Raw genomic sequence first — 15,000 nt, forward strand, 5'->3', positions numbered from 1 at the left:
CGGTGGGAATTACTGTCTCTGTACAGTGTGCGGTGTGCCTATGCTCAACACCAGGATAGTTGGGGGGGAGGCGGCCCCTGAGGGCAGCTGGCCCTGGCAGGTGAGCCTGCAGAGATCAGGGCGCCACTTCTGCGGAGGATCCCTTATTAACAGAGAATGGGTGCTGACGGCTGCTCACTGCTTCTCAAGGTGAGCTAAGGGTGTTATATACAATAATAATATACAGACGGCCTGTTAAACACTGCACTACACACGGTTTGTTTGATTATTAAATGTTTATTGTTTTGTTTCTCTCTTCAGCCCCAACACAAACAATCTGTTCGTGTCTCTGGGGCGCCAGACTCTAGAGGGCGCCAACGCCAACCAGGTGTCTGTAACTGTATCACGGATCATCAATCACCCCAACTACAACTCTGAGACGAATGACAACGACATCTCCCTCCTGAAGCTCTCCTCACCGGTGACTTTCACCACATACATTTTGCCCGTGTGCCTGGCAGCTGCAGGCAGCACCTTCTTCAGCGGCATCGACTCCTGGGTCACCGGCTGGGGCAATATCGGAAGTGGAGGTTTGTTCAGAAAGCAACATGCAATAACAACTGAGTTTTTTCTGAGATTTTTAAATGCAAAAAATCTTCCTTTACCATAAAACAACAAACTGAGAGCACTCATAAATATACATAATGCCGTATAACAATAATCATAACACGTTACAGTCTATAATCAGAGGCGGAAGAAGTACTACACCTCGAGTAGCAGTAATACCACAGTGTAGAAATACTCTGTTACAAGTACAAGTCCAACATTCAAAATTTTAATTAAGAAAAAGAGCAAAGGTATTAGCATTCAAATATACTTAAAGTACCAAAACTAAAAGTATTCGTGAATTAGTATTATTATTGATGCATTAATGTGTTGGTAAAGGTGGAGCACACTTTAATTCATTAGCTATTTATATTATATTAATAATATAATCCTGCAAAGTAACTAATGTTGTCAAATAAATGTAGATGAGTAAAAAAGTATTGTCATATTATCGCAATATTTATAGAAAATGTTAAAATAATAATAACATTTAAACAACATAATCCCCTCTCTAATATCTATTTTATATTGCTGTGAAAACAACTGTTTATTCAAGCTTTTCGGCAAAAGCTACATTTTACAAGACTACATTTGAACACATCATGATCACAATCATTTACCTTCGCCCAATACAAATGTTTACTGAATAGAGCTTGAACACATCATAACGAAACTCAACCTCCGTTAGCAATAGCTGTTAGCTCCGTTAGCTGTTAGCTCCATTAGCTCCGTTATTTAGCCAAGCAGGACTATCATATCATTGACAGGTTGAGAATATTTACATGATATTATCATATGTGTTACGTCTATACCGGTATATCGTGACACCTGTTATAAACAAGAGCTAGCAAGAGAAATATCAGTGACATCAATAATGAAGTATAATGACACTTGACTTTATAAGTCATAATAAAATGCTTTATAATGTGTTATGATTATGAAGCATTGTGAGCGCTTATAATTTGAATTAAACAGAATTATAAGAAGATTAAAATGCATTATAGACATGGGCGTCACAGGAAACGCCTATTTAAACTAATTAAAATAGTTTGAAATGTGTGCTGTTTTAAAGAGTATTTTTTGTCTCTTTAGTGGATCTTCCTTCCCCACAAACGCTGATGGAGGTGGAGGTGCCAGTTGTGGGGAACAGACAGTGTACGTGTGACTACAGGTTGAGGAACATCGCAATCACAGACAACATGATCTGCGCAGGGTTACGTACTGGAGGGAAGGACTCCTGTCAGGTGAGCATCTTCACACCTGTGTTTGTAATAATAATATTCTTTGTGTGCAATCACGTGACAAAACTGTGTGACGTATGCGTGCGACGCCATGTTGGATGATATACAAATCAAAAATGTCGTCTAAAGCAAACTACTACAACAATACAACTCCGACTTCTTCAAAGTATTGTGAATATCCGGATATTGAGAACTACCTTGTGCTACAAACGTCGTGGGCAACCAACGCACAAATGAAGGCGTACAAGAGCTTAGATGCTTCTAATGTCTTTGTTTCTGGCTGGGTCGGTAGTCTTCTTACCAAACCACTGAAAGATGACAGGGTGCTCGTCCATGCCCGTGTGAATCACTCTCAAAGAGCTCGAGATGCACCGCTCAAGCCGTGGTTTGTGAGTGAGAAGAGCGGCGATGTTATCCTCGCTAACGTAAACGTAAACATAGCTTTAGCATGAGCTCTTCCCAGATATAAAGTGGACGCCACACACACGGGTGAATTGAGCTTTGTCTTCTGTTAAATCCTCACGAGTTATGTTGTTAACCAGCGTACGGCGTTCGGTAGACAGCAATTCATCTCTCTGTTGTGGATCGTTGTTTGTGATGATTTTAGGAAATCTAAAGAACCGTTTCTCTGGGTCACGAGTATACACTGCGCACAAGGTTGGCATTTTCTTTCAATCTTAGACGTTTAAATACAAAGAAAATTACGAAGCGTTGCAGCAACTCACACGTGAACGGGCGCCGTCTTGGTTGTGTATTCCATCCAACATGGCTGATTTACGGGTTGGGAAATAAGCGTGACGTCACATGCACACGATCTATTGCTAAAACCTTTGTGTATGTTGCGCCTTTCAAATGAGAGTTAGGCTTCATACACAAACAATACACACCCGATAACAATCAACACATCCAACAAAGTTAATATAAAAACACAAGTTTATAAGAATGGGTTTTTAGAAGCAATTTACTTTCAGTACTTTAACTACATTTACTACACAATCAGTACTTTACTTTAAGTACTTTAACTACATTTACTACACAATCAGTACTTTACTTTAAGTACTTTAACTACATTTACTACACAATCAGTACTTTACTTTAAGTACTTTAACTACATTTACTACACAATCAGTACTTTACTTTAAGTACTTTAACTACATTTACTACACAATCAGTACTTTAACTACATTTACTGTACAATCAGTACTTTACTTTAAGTACTTTAACTATATTTACTACACAATCAGTACTTTAACTACATTTACTACACAATCAGTACTTTAACTACATTTACTGTACAATCAGTACTTTACTTTAAGTACTTTAACTATATTTACTACACAATCAGTACTTTAACTACATTTACTACACAATCAGTACTTTACTTTAAGTACTTTAACTATATTTACTACACAATCAGTACTTTACTTTAAGTACTTTAACTATATTTACTACACAATCAGTACTTTACTTTAAGTACTTTAACTACATGTACTACACAATCAGTACTTTTACTTTAAGTACTTTAACTATATTTACTACACAATCAGTACTTTACTTTAAGTACTTTAACTATATGTACTACACAATCAGTACTTTTACTTTAAGTACTTTAACTATATTTACTACACAATCAGTACTTTACTTTAAGTACTTTAACTACATATACTACACAACCTTAACTACATATACTACAATCAGTACTTTTACTTTAAGTACTTTAACTACATTTACTACACAATCAGTACTTTTACTTTAAGTACTTTAACTACATTTACTGCACAATCAGTACTTTACTTTAAGTACTTTAACTACATTTACTGCACAATCAGTACTTTACTTTAAGTACTTTAACTACATTTACTGCACAATCAGTACTTTTACTTTAAGTACTTTAAGTACATTTACTACACAATCAGTACTTTAAGTACTTTAACTACATTTACTACACAATCAGTACTTTTAACTACATGTAGCAGATACATACTTGCAGAAATGTTCCCTGCAGGGGAGTATTTTCACTGTGTGGTATTAGTACTGCAGTAAAGGATCTGAATACTTCCGGCTTCCGTCTCCTAAATGTTTCTTTCCTTAAAGGGGGATTCAGGCGGTCCGATGGTGAGCAAGCAGGGCGGTCGCTGGATCCAGGAAGGAGTCGTGAGTTTTGGAATAGGTTGCGCCTTGCCTAATTTCCCAGGAGTCTACACCAGAGTGTCCCAGTATGAGTCATGGATCAACAGCCAAGTCACCAGCAACCAGCCGGGCTTTGTCCCCTTCAGCTCCACTGGGACGGACAGTGACCTCAGCGTCAACTGTCCTGGCCTGCCACCACCTCCAACCACCATCCCTACAACCATAGTCAAACGTGAGTACCTGTCATGTCCCAGATAGTAAACACTCTAGTACATTGAGAGCCAATACATCTGACAGTGATTGTTTCTCCAGCTGTGTTCTGTGGCAAAGCCCCGCTGAATTCACGTATTTTGGGAGGATCCTCGCTGATGCTGGCCGGCGAGTGGCCATGGATGGCGAGCCTGCAGAAGAAGGGAAGTCACATGTGCGGTGGGACTCTGGTGGCCGTTGACGCCGTGTTGAGCGACGCCGACTGCTTCTCAAGGTGAGACACCTGGAGTCGGCAGGAGGACAAACTTTGGCAGCTTTACATTTAATATAATGTACAGCTGCTTTTAAACTATTTATACAAAACTCCCCAAGAGAAGAACAATAATCGATGATCGCAGATGTAAAAATAGCTAGAGATGCACTTAAATAGCGCTTCCCGATGCTGGGTTCATGACATGATCTAATCAAAATGTTATTAACAATATGAGATTGAAGACAGACTGAGACATTCTCTCATTACGTTAGTGCTGATGTGCTCCATGTCCAGATGTAAAGAGAAGTCTGGATGAAGCAGGTTCAAAGTGTTTCATGTTGTTCACATGTCAAAGGTTTGTACAGATTCTGGATCTGTCTTTGTATCACTCCATAAATCACTAAATCCTGTCAACACACAGAACAAAGGAAGGAATACAACGTGACCTAAACATCAGCTGTGAGTGACAAGAATCCTTTCCCCTGAGGAAGGTTGTGTACCCTGCACAACTCTCCATATTGGATTTTCTTCTTAAACAAACAAAATACTTAATTGAATTTGAAACACAAATCGATCGAACATGCGTCCCATCGACTTCCAGAAGAGGAACCAGAAGTGCCGACGTGCCGACTAATAACCGTCCTTTCCTCCCCACAGTTCCCCCAGGCCGTCTGAATGGACCGTAGTGCTGGGTCGGCTGAAACAGAACGGAGCCAACCCCTTTGAGATGACCCTGAATGTGACAAACATCACTCTGAGCAACCTGACGGGGTCTAATGTGGCCGTGCTGCATCTGGCAACCCCCCCCCCCCTGTCCGTCTACATCCAGCCCGTCTGCATGGACGACGGACGGACCTTCGCCGTGGGCTCGACCTGCTGGGCTGCTGGCTGGAGCGCCAAGCGAGGAGGAGGTGAGATTAAACAACGTGTCAGGCACTAAGTACGTCCAGCTTCATTTAGATGTTGAACTTCTCATCGTTTTGTTGTTTGTCACGACTTCAGAGGAACAATTGTTGCAGGAGTTTCGGACCACGGTGGAAAGTTGTGGGAACGCGTCGTCGAGCGACAACATTTGTACCGGAGCTTTTACTCTGGATCAAGTGAGTTTCTCTCTCTCTTGTTGCACCTCTGTGTGCTTGGAGTTTGTATTCGTATGCCTTCTTGTAAACGTAAAGCACATTGAGTTGGTGGAGGTGTCCTTCTAGTTTCCAGTTCCTTCACGAGAAGATGTTGAACCTGTGTGTCTGTGTTCAGGGGGATTATGGAGGTCCGCTGATGTGTAAGCAGGGTGACTCTTGGTTCCAGGCGGTCGTCCTGTCAGCTGCAAACATCACCATTCAAACACAAGGACGAGCGTCCGCACAGCTCTTCACCAAACTGAGCCACTTTCAGGCCTTCCTGAGCAGCACAGTGGGCTTCTTGTCTTCAGGCTCCAACACCACAGAGGGCCTGACCACGACCAGCAGCGGGGTCGACCCTGCTCACTTCCTCTTCTTACTCCATCTCCTCGTCTTCTCCGCGTGTCTCCATCTCTTCTTGTAGAAACTTTATCTGTAAATAGTGATTTACACGATGTGGCACGCACAAATGAATGTAAACAACCTTGACCTTGAGAGACAATTGAGCTCAAAGCTGCAGCTCTGATTCTTGTGAGCACGAGGGGTAGAGGGGTGAAGCTGGGTGAAGCTGGCGTCCAGGACTCGGACTAAACTGTCAATAACGAACTTTAAGAGAGAAGTCAGAAAGCACCGCAGGAAGAAACAACTAAGCTCTCGTGGTACAGAAACTACCTGAAGTCTAAAGGGAAGAGCCTCAGATCATTTGGTGTTCCAGAAGCAGATCCTAACGCGCTTCAAGAATCCTGTTTTATCTCCGGAAATCCTCAATCCTCAATCTGACATCGCTTATTAACATTAATGTCCGTTAACTGTAACTGACGCTGCTTCTCGTCTCCAGCTAAACAAGCTTGTGACAAATATATATATATATATATATATATATATTATATATACTGTAAGGTGTGTAGATATACAGGAAGGTGAACATGAGTATATGCGATGATTAGATTGTTATGAATCAGAATTACGGTCATCTGGCCGGGGGGGTTGTGCAAAAGTTGAATTTTTCGATTGATTGATGGATTTATGTACAGAGATGATCGTCCAAAAGATTTAGTTTGAAACTTTAAAATGTGAGTTTAATTTGAAGGACATCACCTCCCAGCCCGCTTCACGACTCGCACCAATGAATCATAATGATTTCCCTTTGTTGACTGTTGCAGTCTGAACATGAAGAAGTTTCTACGCTGCTTGTGATCTCGTGGAGTTCTTGAACCTACGTTCGATATCTGCACCTGCTGAATTAGTGTTAATCAATACAATGATAAAAAGTGTCTTCTGTGTAATATAGAAGGTTTTACTTACTGAATGATTGTTCATGAAGGACATCATGCCCTGACATCATCATTCTTCATTTTGAGGGAACATTGAGAGGCATTCTTCTCCATCATCTACCTCGTGATGTCAGGGAGCCACTGGAGCATAATGTCTGACATGTAATGTACACAAACAGTGTTTCCTCTCAAAATACTTCCGCTTAAATGGAGAATAATTTAGTTTGAAGGCTAAATGTCTGTTGTAACTCTGCAAAGACTGGATTACACCTTTCATTTTACTGTGAAAGCACTATTTTCATTTTGTCATAATAATCTTCTTTTAAATAAAGTGACAATCCTTTCTTCCGGCTTGACCTCTTTGTGTTCGTCTGATTGAGTGATCTGCCGACAGGTTAGTGCCAACGGAACATGACAAGTGTGAACAGTACGAGGACCCCAAACTACTCAGCAAGACCCGACAGCATGAGAGGAAATACGATATAATATAATATAAACTATAATATATAATATAATATAAGCATTAATATAATATAAACTATAATATATAATATAATATAAGATATAATATAATATAAGCATTAATATAATATAAGCATTAATATAATATAAACTATAATATAATATAAACTATAATATAATATAAACTATAATATAATATAAGCATTAATATAATATAAACTATAATATAATATAAACTATAAATATAATATAAGCTATAATATATAGAAACTATAATATAATATAAACTATAATATAATATAAACTATAATATAATATAAGCTACTAATATAATATAAACTATAATATAATATAAGCATTAATATAATATAAACTATAATATAATATAAACTATAATATAATATAAACTATAATATAATATAAACTATAATAATAATATAAACTATAATATAGCTTAATATAATATAAACTATAATATAATATAAACTATATATCATATAAGCTATAATATAATATAACTATAATATAATATAAAGGCATAAATATAATATAAACTATAATATAATATAAACTATATATAATATAAGCTATAATATAATATAAGCTATAATATAATATAAACTATAATATAATATAAACTATAATATAATATAAACTATAATATATATAAACTATATATAATATAAGCATAATATAATATAAACTATAATATAATATAAGCATTAATATAATATATAACTATAATATAATATAAACTAGAATATAATATAAGCTATAATATAATATAACTATAATATAATATAAACTATAATATAATTATAAGCATTAATATAATATAGACTATAATATAATATAAACTATATATATATAAACTATAATATATATAAGCTATAATATAATATAAACCATAATATTAATTAAAGCTATAAGATAAATAAGCTATAATATAATATAAACTATCATATAATATAAACTATAATATAATATACTATAATATATATAAGCATTAATATAATATAAGCTATAATATAATATAAACTATAATATAATATAAACTATAATATAATATAAACTATAATATAATATAAGCTATAATATAATATAAACTATAATATAATATAAACTATAATATAATATAAGCCTATAAGATAATAAAACTATAATATAATATAAACTATAATATAATATAAGCTATAATAATATAACTATAATATAATATAAGCTATAATATAATATAAGCTATAATATAATATAAACTATAATATAATATAAACTATAATATAATAGAAACTATAATATAATATAAGCTATAATATAATAATAACTATAATATAGATAATAACTATAATATAATATAAACTATAATATAATATAAACTATAATATAATATAACTATAATATAATATAAACTATAATATAATATAAGCATATAATATACTATAAACTATAATATAATATAAGCTATAATATAATATAAACTATAATATAATATAGAGCTATAATATAATATAAACTATAATATAATATAGCTATAATATAATATAAACTATAATATAATATAAATTAATATAATATAAACTATAATATAATATAAAGCTATAATATAATATAAGCTATAATATAATATAAACTATAATATAATATAAGCTATAATATAATATAAACTATAATATAATATAAAGCTATAATATAATATAAACTATAATATAATATAAGCTATAATATAAACTATAATATAATATAACTATAATATAATATAACTATATATAATATAAACTATAATATAATATAAGCATTAATAGTCACGAGACATGAGACAGCAGGGTCCAGGTTGACAGATACTGAAGCGACCCTTTAAAGAAAGAAGAAGGTACTTTGATGCATCCTTCAACATGTGAAAGCAGAGGGAGCAGACTCTGTTCTGTTCATGACATGTTATTTAATTACAGTAACAACGCACCTCCTGCCTTTTGTCCTGTTATCTGTCCACTGTACACTCTCTCATTGAATTGAAAAAACAAACATGTAAAAAGACTAAACAACTGAGGCACTCGTGGCATCGGTGCACCTCCATCCTCGTCTTCACTTGATCCTGATCTCGAAGCAGAGACAGTTGCAGGAGTTGCACTCCGGAGGCTGACAGGTGCAGGCACAGTCCCAACATGCACACTGTGGGGAAACATAACACACACAAGAGCTCAAAGTTTAAACTTGCTATGGTGAGCTGTGACTGAGAAAACACATGTGTGTCAGAAAGGAGACGGCGCACTGAGATCAACTTCCTGTATCTGTGTCAAGTTTTATTATATTATATATTATTATATAGCCCACTATCACACATTAGCCTCAAGGGGCTTTACAATGTGTGCAGCATACGACACCCTCTGACCTGAGAGCCTCGCAGCAGGTGAAGAAAAAACCCTTTAATAGAGAGTAAAACCTCAGGAGGAGCGACAGATCCCTCTGCCGGACCTGAACTAGATGCCTTGTGTACAGAACAACTATTTACCAGAAAGTTACAGTCGGCAGCAATGTGAAGAATTCACAATGAGTGGTAAACGGTGTGGAGTGATTGGAGGTTACTCACAGAAGGAGAAGGGCAGGAAACGGCCCGACATGAGCGCACAGTCGGCAGGCGACAGTCACACATTTCTGCAAAACTCCAGCACTGGTCACATATGGAAATGTTTGGACAGCAGTCAGCGCACTTCAGAGAGCAGCGGTCCTTTGAGAGAGAGAACAGAGAGATCACTGACGTTCCTGCTCTGATTTAGTAGTGTGTGGTGACAGAAAGCGATACAGTGGAACAAGAACTAATAAGCACCTTGGATTTGTATTCAAATCAAATATAAACGTAATTATCACTGAGGTTGTGGTGTTGGATCAAAGGCTTTAATTAAATGATTAAATAAAAGCACACTTCATCCATTAATTAACAAAAGGTGTAGTACACAAAGTACAGTTTGACAGTTTGAATCCTTGAAGGCACTCTGTGTGTAACTTGATATGATTACAGCATCTCTAGAATGATGACAGAAGAACTTCAAGTTGAAGTTTAAAGCCCACAGATTTGGAATACCCTGCCATTAGAAATAAAAACATTTACGGATACGGAAGGCGAAACCATGGACTAAACAAAGGCGTGTGTCAACACTGAGATACATGTGTTTATACAGTAAACATTCATTCTTTTCTGCCGTTCTTGATCGTCATTTCTAGTAATTGTTGTTTCCATTACTGTTGGTCGAGGTTGTGTGTCTGTCTGTTTTACACTGTTGTGTTATGTGTTTTTATTTAAGTCCAACCAGGTACAAGGTCTGCAGATGAGCTCCAATGCCCGGCCCTTTTCCTTAAATGTTCCTCTGACGACTTTCCTGAAGTATTGCAACTATAAAATGCAAGATATTGAAGAAAATGACTAGAAGTGTGAGGAAAGCATATCTGCTGCTACCTCAGTTTCTAACACCAGAGGGAGACAGAAAGTCCACTTCCTTATTCATGTTCCTCTACAGCAATGCTTCTAAGGCAGGGGTGTCAAACATGCAAAGACTTTGCAAAGTGTAAGAATGAGTTGTTTTGATCATAAAGTAAAATCCTGTTCCAGATACCTGCGACTAAATGTTTGTGCCTTTGTAGACACACTGATCTGTACGTTGTAACACACGTGTGGAAATGATAAATGAGGCACAATATTGTTGAAATTGCTCCTTTTCTTCTTAAGAAATTTCAGGTTGTTCATAATGTTTTGTAAAAAGTACTGTAAGAATGTACTTGTGCTTTTTTGCACTAAACGAAGGGAACATGTGGAGTTGTTGTTGTGTACAGGTTATCCTGCTGTGATGTTTCTGCTCCGGCCCACCTGAGATCACATTGTGCTGCATGTGGCCCCTGAACTAACATGAGTTTGACACCCCTGTTCTAAGGTGAGCGTAAGTTCCAGTAAACAACACGTATTTGTACTGTAGTAAGGAGAAATGCTCTGTGGGTAGCAGTGCACCAACCTTCAGGCAGGATCGGATCCACAGCCCGATCCCCAGGACGATCATGTAAAGACTCAGAGTAATCATCAGCACTGCAGGGAGAGGGATGGAAAGCTCCCAAATAGGCAACACCTGAAGAACAGAACCAATGAAATACAAGTACATCTAACAGAGCAGAGCTGAGTACACAGTAGTAGATTAGTTTTCTTTCTTACCTGCATTGTCTCTTTCTGAGAAGACATCTTTAACTGTCCAATGGATCACATCTCTGGGGATTCTGGCAGAAGAATCTTTATTAGTAATGATTTTGGCACTTTAAGTACATTTAGCTGATAATACTTCTGTACTTAAACCTTGTTTTGAATGCAGAACCTTTACTTGTGATGAACTGATTTTATACGGTTGCATTCGTACATTTTCCAGCACTGAGTATATCGTGTTCTCTTGCTGCTGTTCACTGGAAGTTACCCAACGTAATTATCCATGCATTAATATGTTCATTACTTTAATGTTGCAGCTGGTAAAGAAGGAGCTAATTTTTAACTTTATAAACTGCTGGGTCAATACATTCCTATCTTTATCCATGATAATAGGTTTCATCATAAATGATTAGTTGATATTATTAATCTGAATCTACAAAGTAATTAAAAGTATCTTATAAATGGAACGCTGTAAAACGTACAATAATTCCCTCAGAGATGAAGTGGAGTAGAAGAATAAAGTAGCAGAAAATGAAAATACCTCAAAAGTGTAGTTAAGTATTTAAGTAGAAATGGTACTTAGTTACTTTCCACCACTGACTAAAAAAAGAAATTAACTAACTACTTGATATCTGGTACCAAAATACTTAACTAGGTAAAAGTACATAAGTAACTACAGCTAACTATTAGAAGTCGAAAGGAACTCAAGGATCAGAAGTATTTGTAGTGAGAAATGGTCCCTCAGTGTTATAATCATGTAGCTAACAAAGAATAACGTTACAGGCCGAGCAGCAGCTAACTGTGCTAATGTGCTAACATCTCACCGTTCTGAAGGATCCTGTACTTTCATAAATGCGTCTACTGTAATAAATATAACGCTGGTATATTTGAAGTAAAGTCACATTATCCTGTTAAATTGTGAATTGTATAAAAAAAGCGCCTACAAATTAAAACAAACGAGATAAACTGCGGCGGAAGCTGCAGCGTTGCCATGGAGTCGGAAGGTTCCCCAGAAGGGACAAAATACCAGCACGGCAGCGCGAAGGGGAAAATAAACTTATATTTTACACTTCTTCTTTATTTAAATGTAAGATTCATTTATCAGCTTAGTTAAAAACAGTAAGACAATAAGAAATAAAATATCGTTCTCTAGAATGAGACACCACATGAGACATAAAACATTTACAATAAAAAACATTTTTTTAACATACAAAATTGTTTTGTTGTTATGTTATTTATTTATTTTATTTAGGTCATTATATATGTCAAACAATATATAATTAATGGATTAGAAGAACAAAACATAAACAAACATAACAAAAAAACCCTGAAATATAAATGTTTGTTGGATATAATTTGTGATTTCGGTCATTTTTCCTGATGATGATGACGTCACCTTTCCATGAAAACTGAGAAACGTTAGGGCGTGGCTGCCGTTGACGTCTCACTCGTACGTCAGTTACGTACTGACGTTAGTTTCGGGGCGGGGCTATAAAGCCTTGTTTTTCAGTGTTACGGGCTTGAAAGAGCTCCATTTTGTGAGAGCTGTCGAAGCAGAGCCGAGCACCGTCCCCGCGAACAGGCGACACCTACAATCGACAAATAAAAGTCACAGTTAGCCGACGTACCGCTCGCTAACCAAGTTATTATCCGAAAGGAAAGCCAATCTTATCGTATGTCCGATATCCAGAACCTCAAAACTTTTGGTAAGTCGTTTTTGTTTTTTATCAAAGTGAGCCAGCAGACATTAAGGTGGGGGAAGGGCGCGAGCCAGCGAAGCTAACGGCTATCTTCGGACTCACGTCGTGGTTTTCTTCGCTTTGTACCCTATCTGAATTCATTACAATGCTTACTCGTCAAATCAATCTATTCGACGTAAATGTGTAACTTGCGAAATATTTTCATGTACAACCTTAGCAGTCTATTCTTGGCCTTGTTTAATTTAACTATAAGGCCTTCTGCTAAAACTGCCGCCATTAGGCCTGAGTTGTGCTACGTTAGCTTATTCTTCAGACGTGCTCGCGTTGAGGAGGAAATCTTCTCACTGCTGAACAACATCGGGATTACAAGTGGTTATAGTTTTCGCTTTCTTTAGTCACGCATCAAAAATGAAAGTAGCTGTGTCATGATTCTATTAATTCTTGCACTATCCTGTTAGCTGGCTAACTAACGCTGCCAGGCTTCAGTAAGCTGGCAGGCTGTATATTTAGCTTCGTACGTCTGCGCAGTTAATCAAAAATAATAACCCTCCCAAAGGGGACTGCCAGGTGTCAACAAAGGGAGGACGAAGATCTTAAATTGTAGTTGTTAAAAGGAGAGGAGCGAGGGATATAATTTGGCTTACATATTAAGTGAATTAGTACTTTTTTAAATGCCCGAACTGCACTACACCAGTGACTTTTATTGAGCTGAATCTTTGCTTAAAGATGCATTGTTCTTATTGTCTGCTGCCACTCTCCCCACCTCAGACCCCTTTGCTGATGCAACTAAGGGTGATGACCGCCTCCCAGCCGGGACAGAGGACTATATCCACATAAGAATCCAACAGCGGAACGGCAGGAAGACCCTCACCACTGTCCAGGGCATTGCCACCGACTATGACAAGAAGAAGCTAGTCAAGGCCTTCAAGAAGGTACTGGAATATTAGGGCTGCAACCACCAACAATTTTTTTTTTTTCGCTTGATCGGCTGATATTATCTTCTGAATTAAACATTTTGGTCAATAAATATTGAATAATGCACCTAAAAGCTTGATTTGTCAAACCAGAAGATGTTTACTTTAAAACGACTTAATGCAGTAAATGTATATGATAAAATGTATAGTGTTTTCTGGTGATTTTGCACAAAAGGATGATCAAACTGTTATTTCTTTTGGCAAAATGCTACTACAGGGTTTTGTGTTTTGGCGCTGTAAACATTAACATGTTTTGCCCTCTTTCACTCCAGAGGTTTGCATGCAATGGGACAGTGATTGAGCACCCAGAGTATGGTGAAGTGATCCAGCTTCAGGGAGACCAGCGCAAGCATATCTGCCAGTTCCTCATTGAGGTAATCTTCTGTTTTTTATTCCGTCACTGAGTTTTATGTGCTGGCTTGAGGCTCAGACTGGAGGTCAGAGGTCACTCATTTATTGATCTCGTGTGTCTTTTCTGCAGATTGACCTGGCCAAGGAGGAGCAGCTCAAAGTCCACGGCTTCTAGAAGCTGCTAGCAGCCCTCTCCCCTTCTCTCCTAGAAGGCCATTAAACTCCCCCCCTCTCATATGTGCTGCTGTTGCTCTTCCTCCCCCCTCTCCCCTCTTTGCATCCCCACCAGCTCCTATTAGCTAACACGTGAATTACCTCTGACAAACATGGGATTCTGGAACACCACCGCCCCATTACTACACCAGGGGGCAGGCTCGCGCTCACAAAGACACACCACTGCAGCTCCACACAACATCAGGGATGAGTGGTGATGACCCTCCCACACACTTCCTCCTTCCTTTTCCCCTGTTTTGTTTTTCCTTTTTTTAAATTTCTTTTTAGGTCTTGTGCCACAACAAGGAG

General features: G+C 37.1%; 2 protein-coding genes across 2 annotated transcripts in view; both read left to right on the top strand.

Annotated features, from left to right (window-relative positions):
• The first annotated feature begins 40 nt into the window (after positions 1–40).
• Positions 41–5,961, top strand: LOC115006123 (transmembrane protease serine 9). Its single transcript, XM_029428188.1, has 8 exons — positions 41–189; positions 301–569; positions 1,678–1,829; positions 3,921–4,188; positions 4,269–4,440; positions 5,077–5,330; positions 5,422–5,519; positions 5,674–5,961. The coding sequence occupies exons 1-8, from the start codon at positions 41–43 to the stop codon at positions 5,959–5,961; spliced, it is 1,650 nt and encodes a 549-aa protein (XP_029284048.1).
• Positions 5,962–12,977: 7,016 nt separating this feature from the next.
• Positions 12,978–15,000, top strand: part of eif1 (eukaryotic translation initiation factor 1) — a 2,917-nt gene continuing 894 nt past the window's right edge. The window contains exons 1-4 of the mRNA XM_029428195.1: positions 12,978–13,159; positions 13,922–14,085; positions 14,400–14,501; positions 14,609–15,000. The exon at positions 14,609–15,000 is cut by the window's right edge and continues 894 nt beyond it. Of these exons, the coding sequence (XP_029284055.1) occupies positions 13,129–13,159; positions 13,922–14,085; positions 14,400–14,501; positions 14,609–14,653 (342 nt within the window). The 5' untranslated portion in view covers positions 12,978–13,128 and the 3' untranslated portion in view covers positions 14,654–15,000. The remainder of the gene's footprint in view (positions 13,160–13,921; positions 14,086–14,399; positions 14,502–14,608) is intronic.

Source organism: Cottoperca gobio, unplaced genomic scaffold (genome assembly GCF_900634415.1).
Source record: "Cottoperca gobio unplaced genomic scaffold, fCotGob3.1 fCotGob3_491arrow_ctg1, whole genome shotgun sequence".
Classification (NCBI taxonomy): domain Eukaryota; kingdom Metazoa; phylum Chordata; class Actinopteri; order Perciformes; family Bovichtidae; genus Cottoperca; species Cottoperca gobio.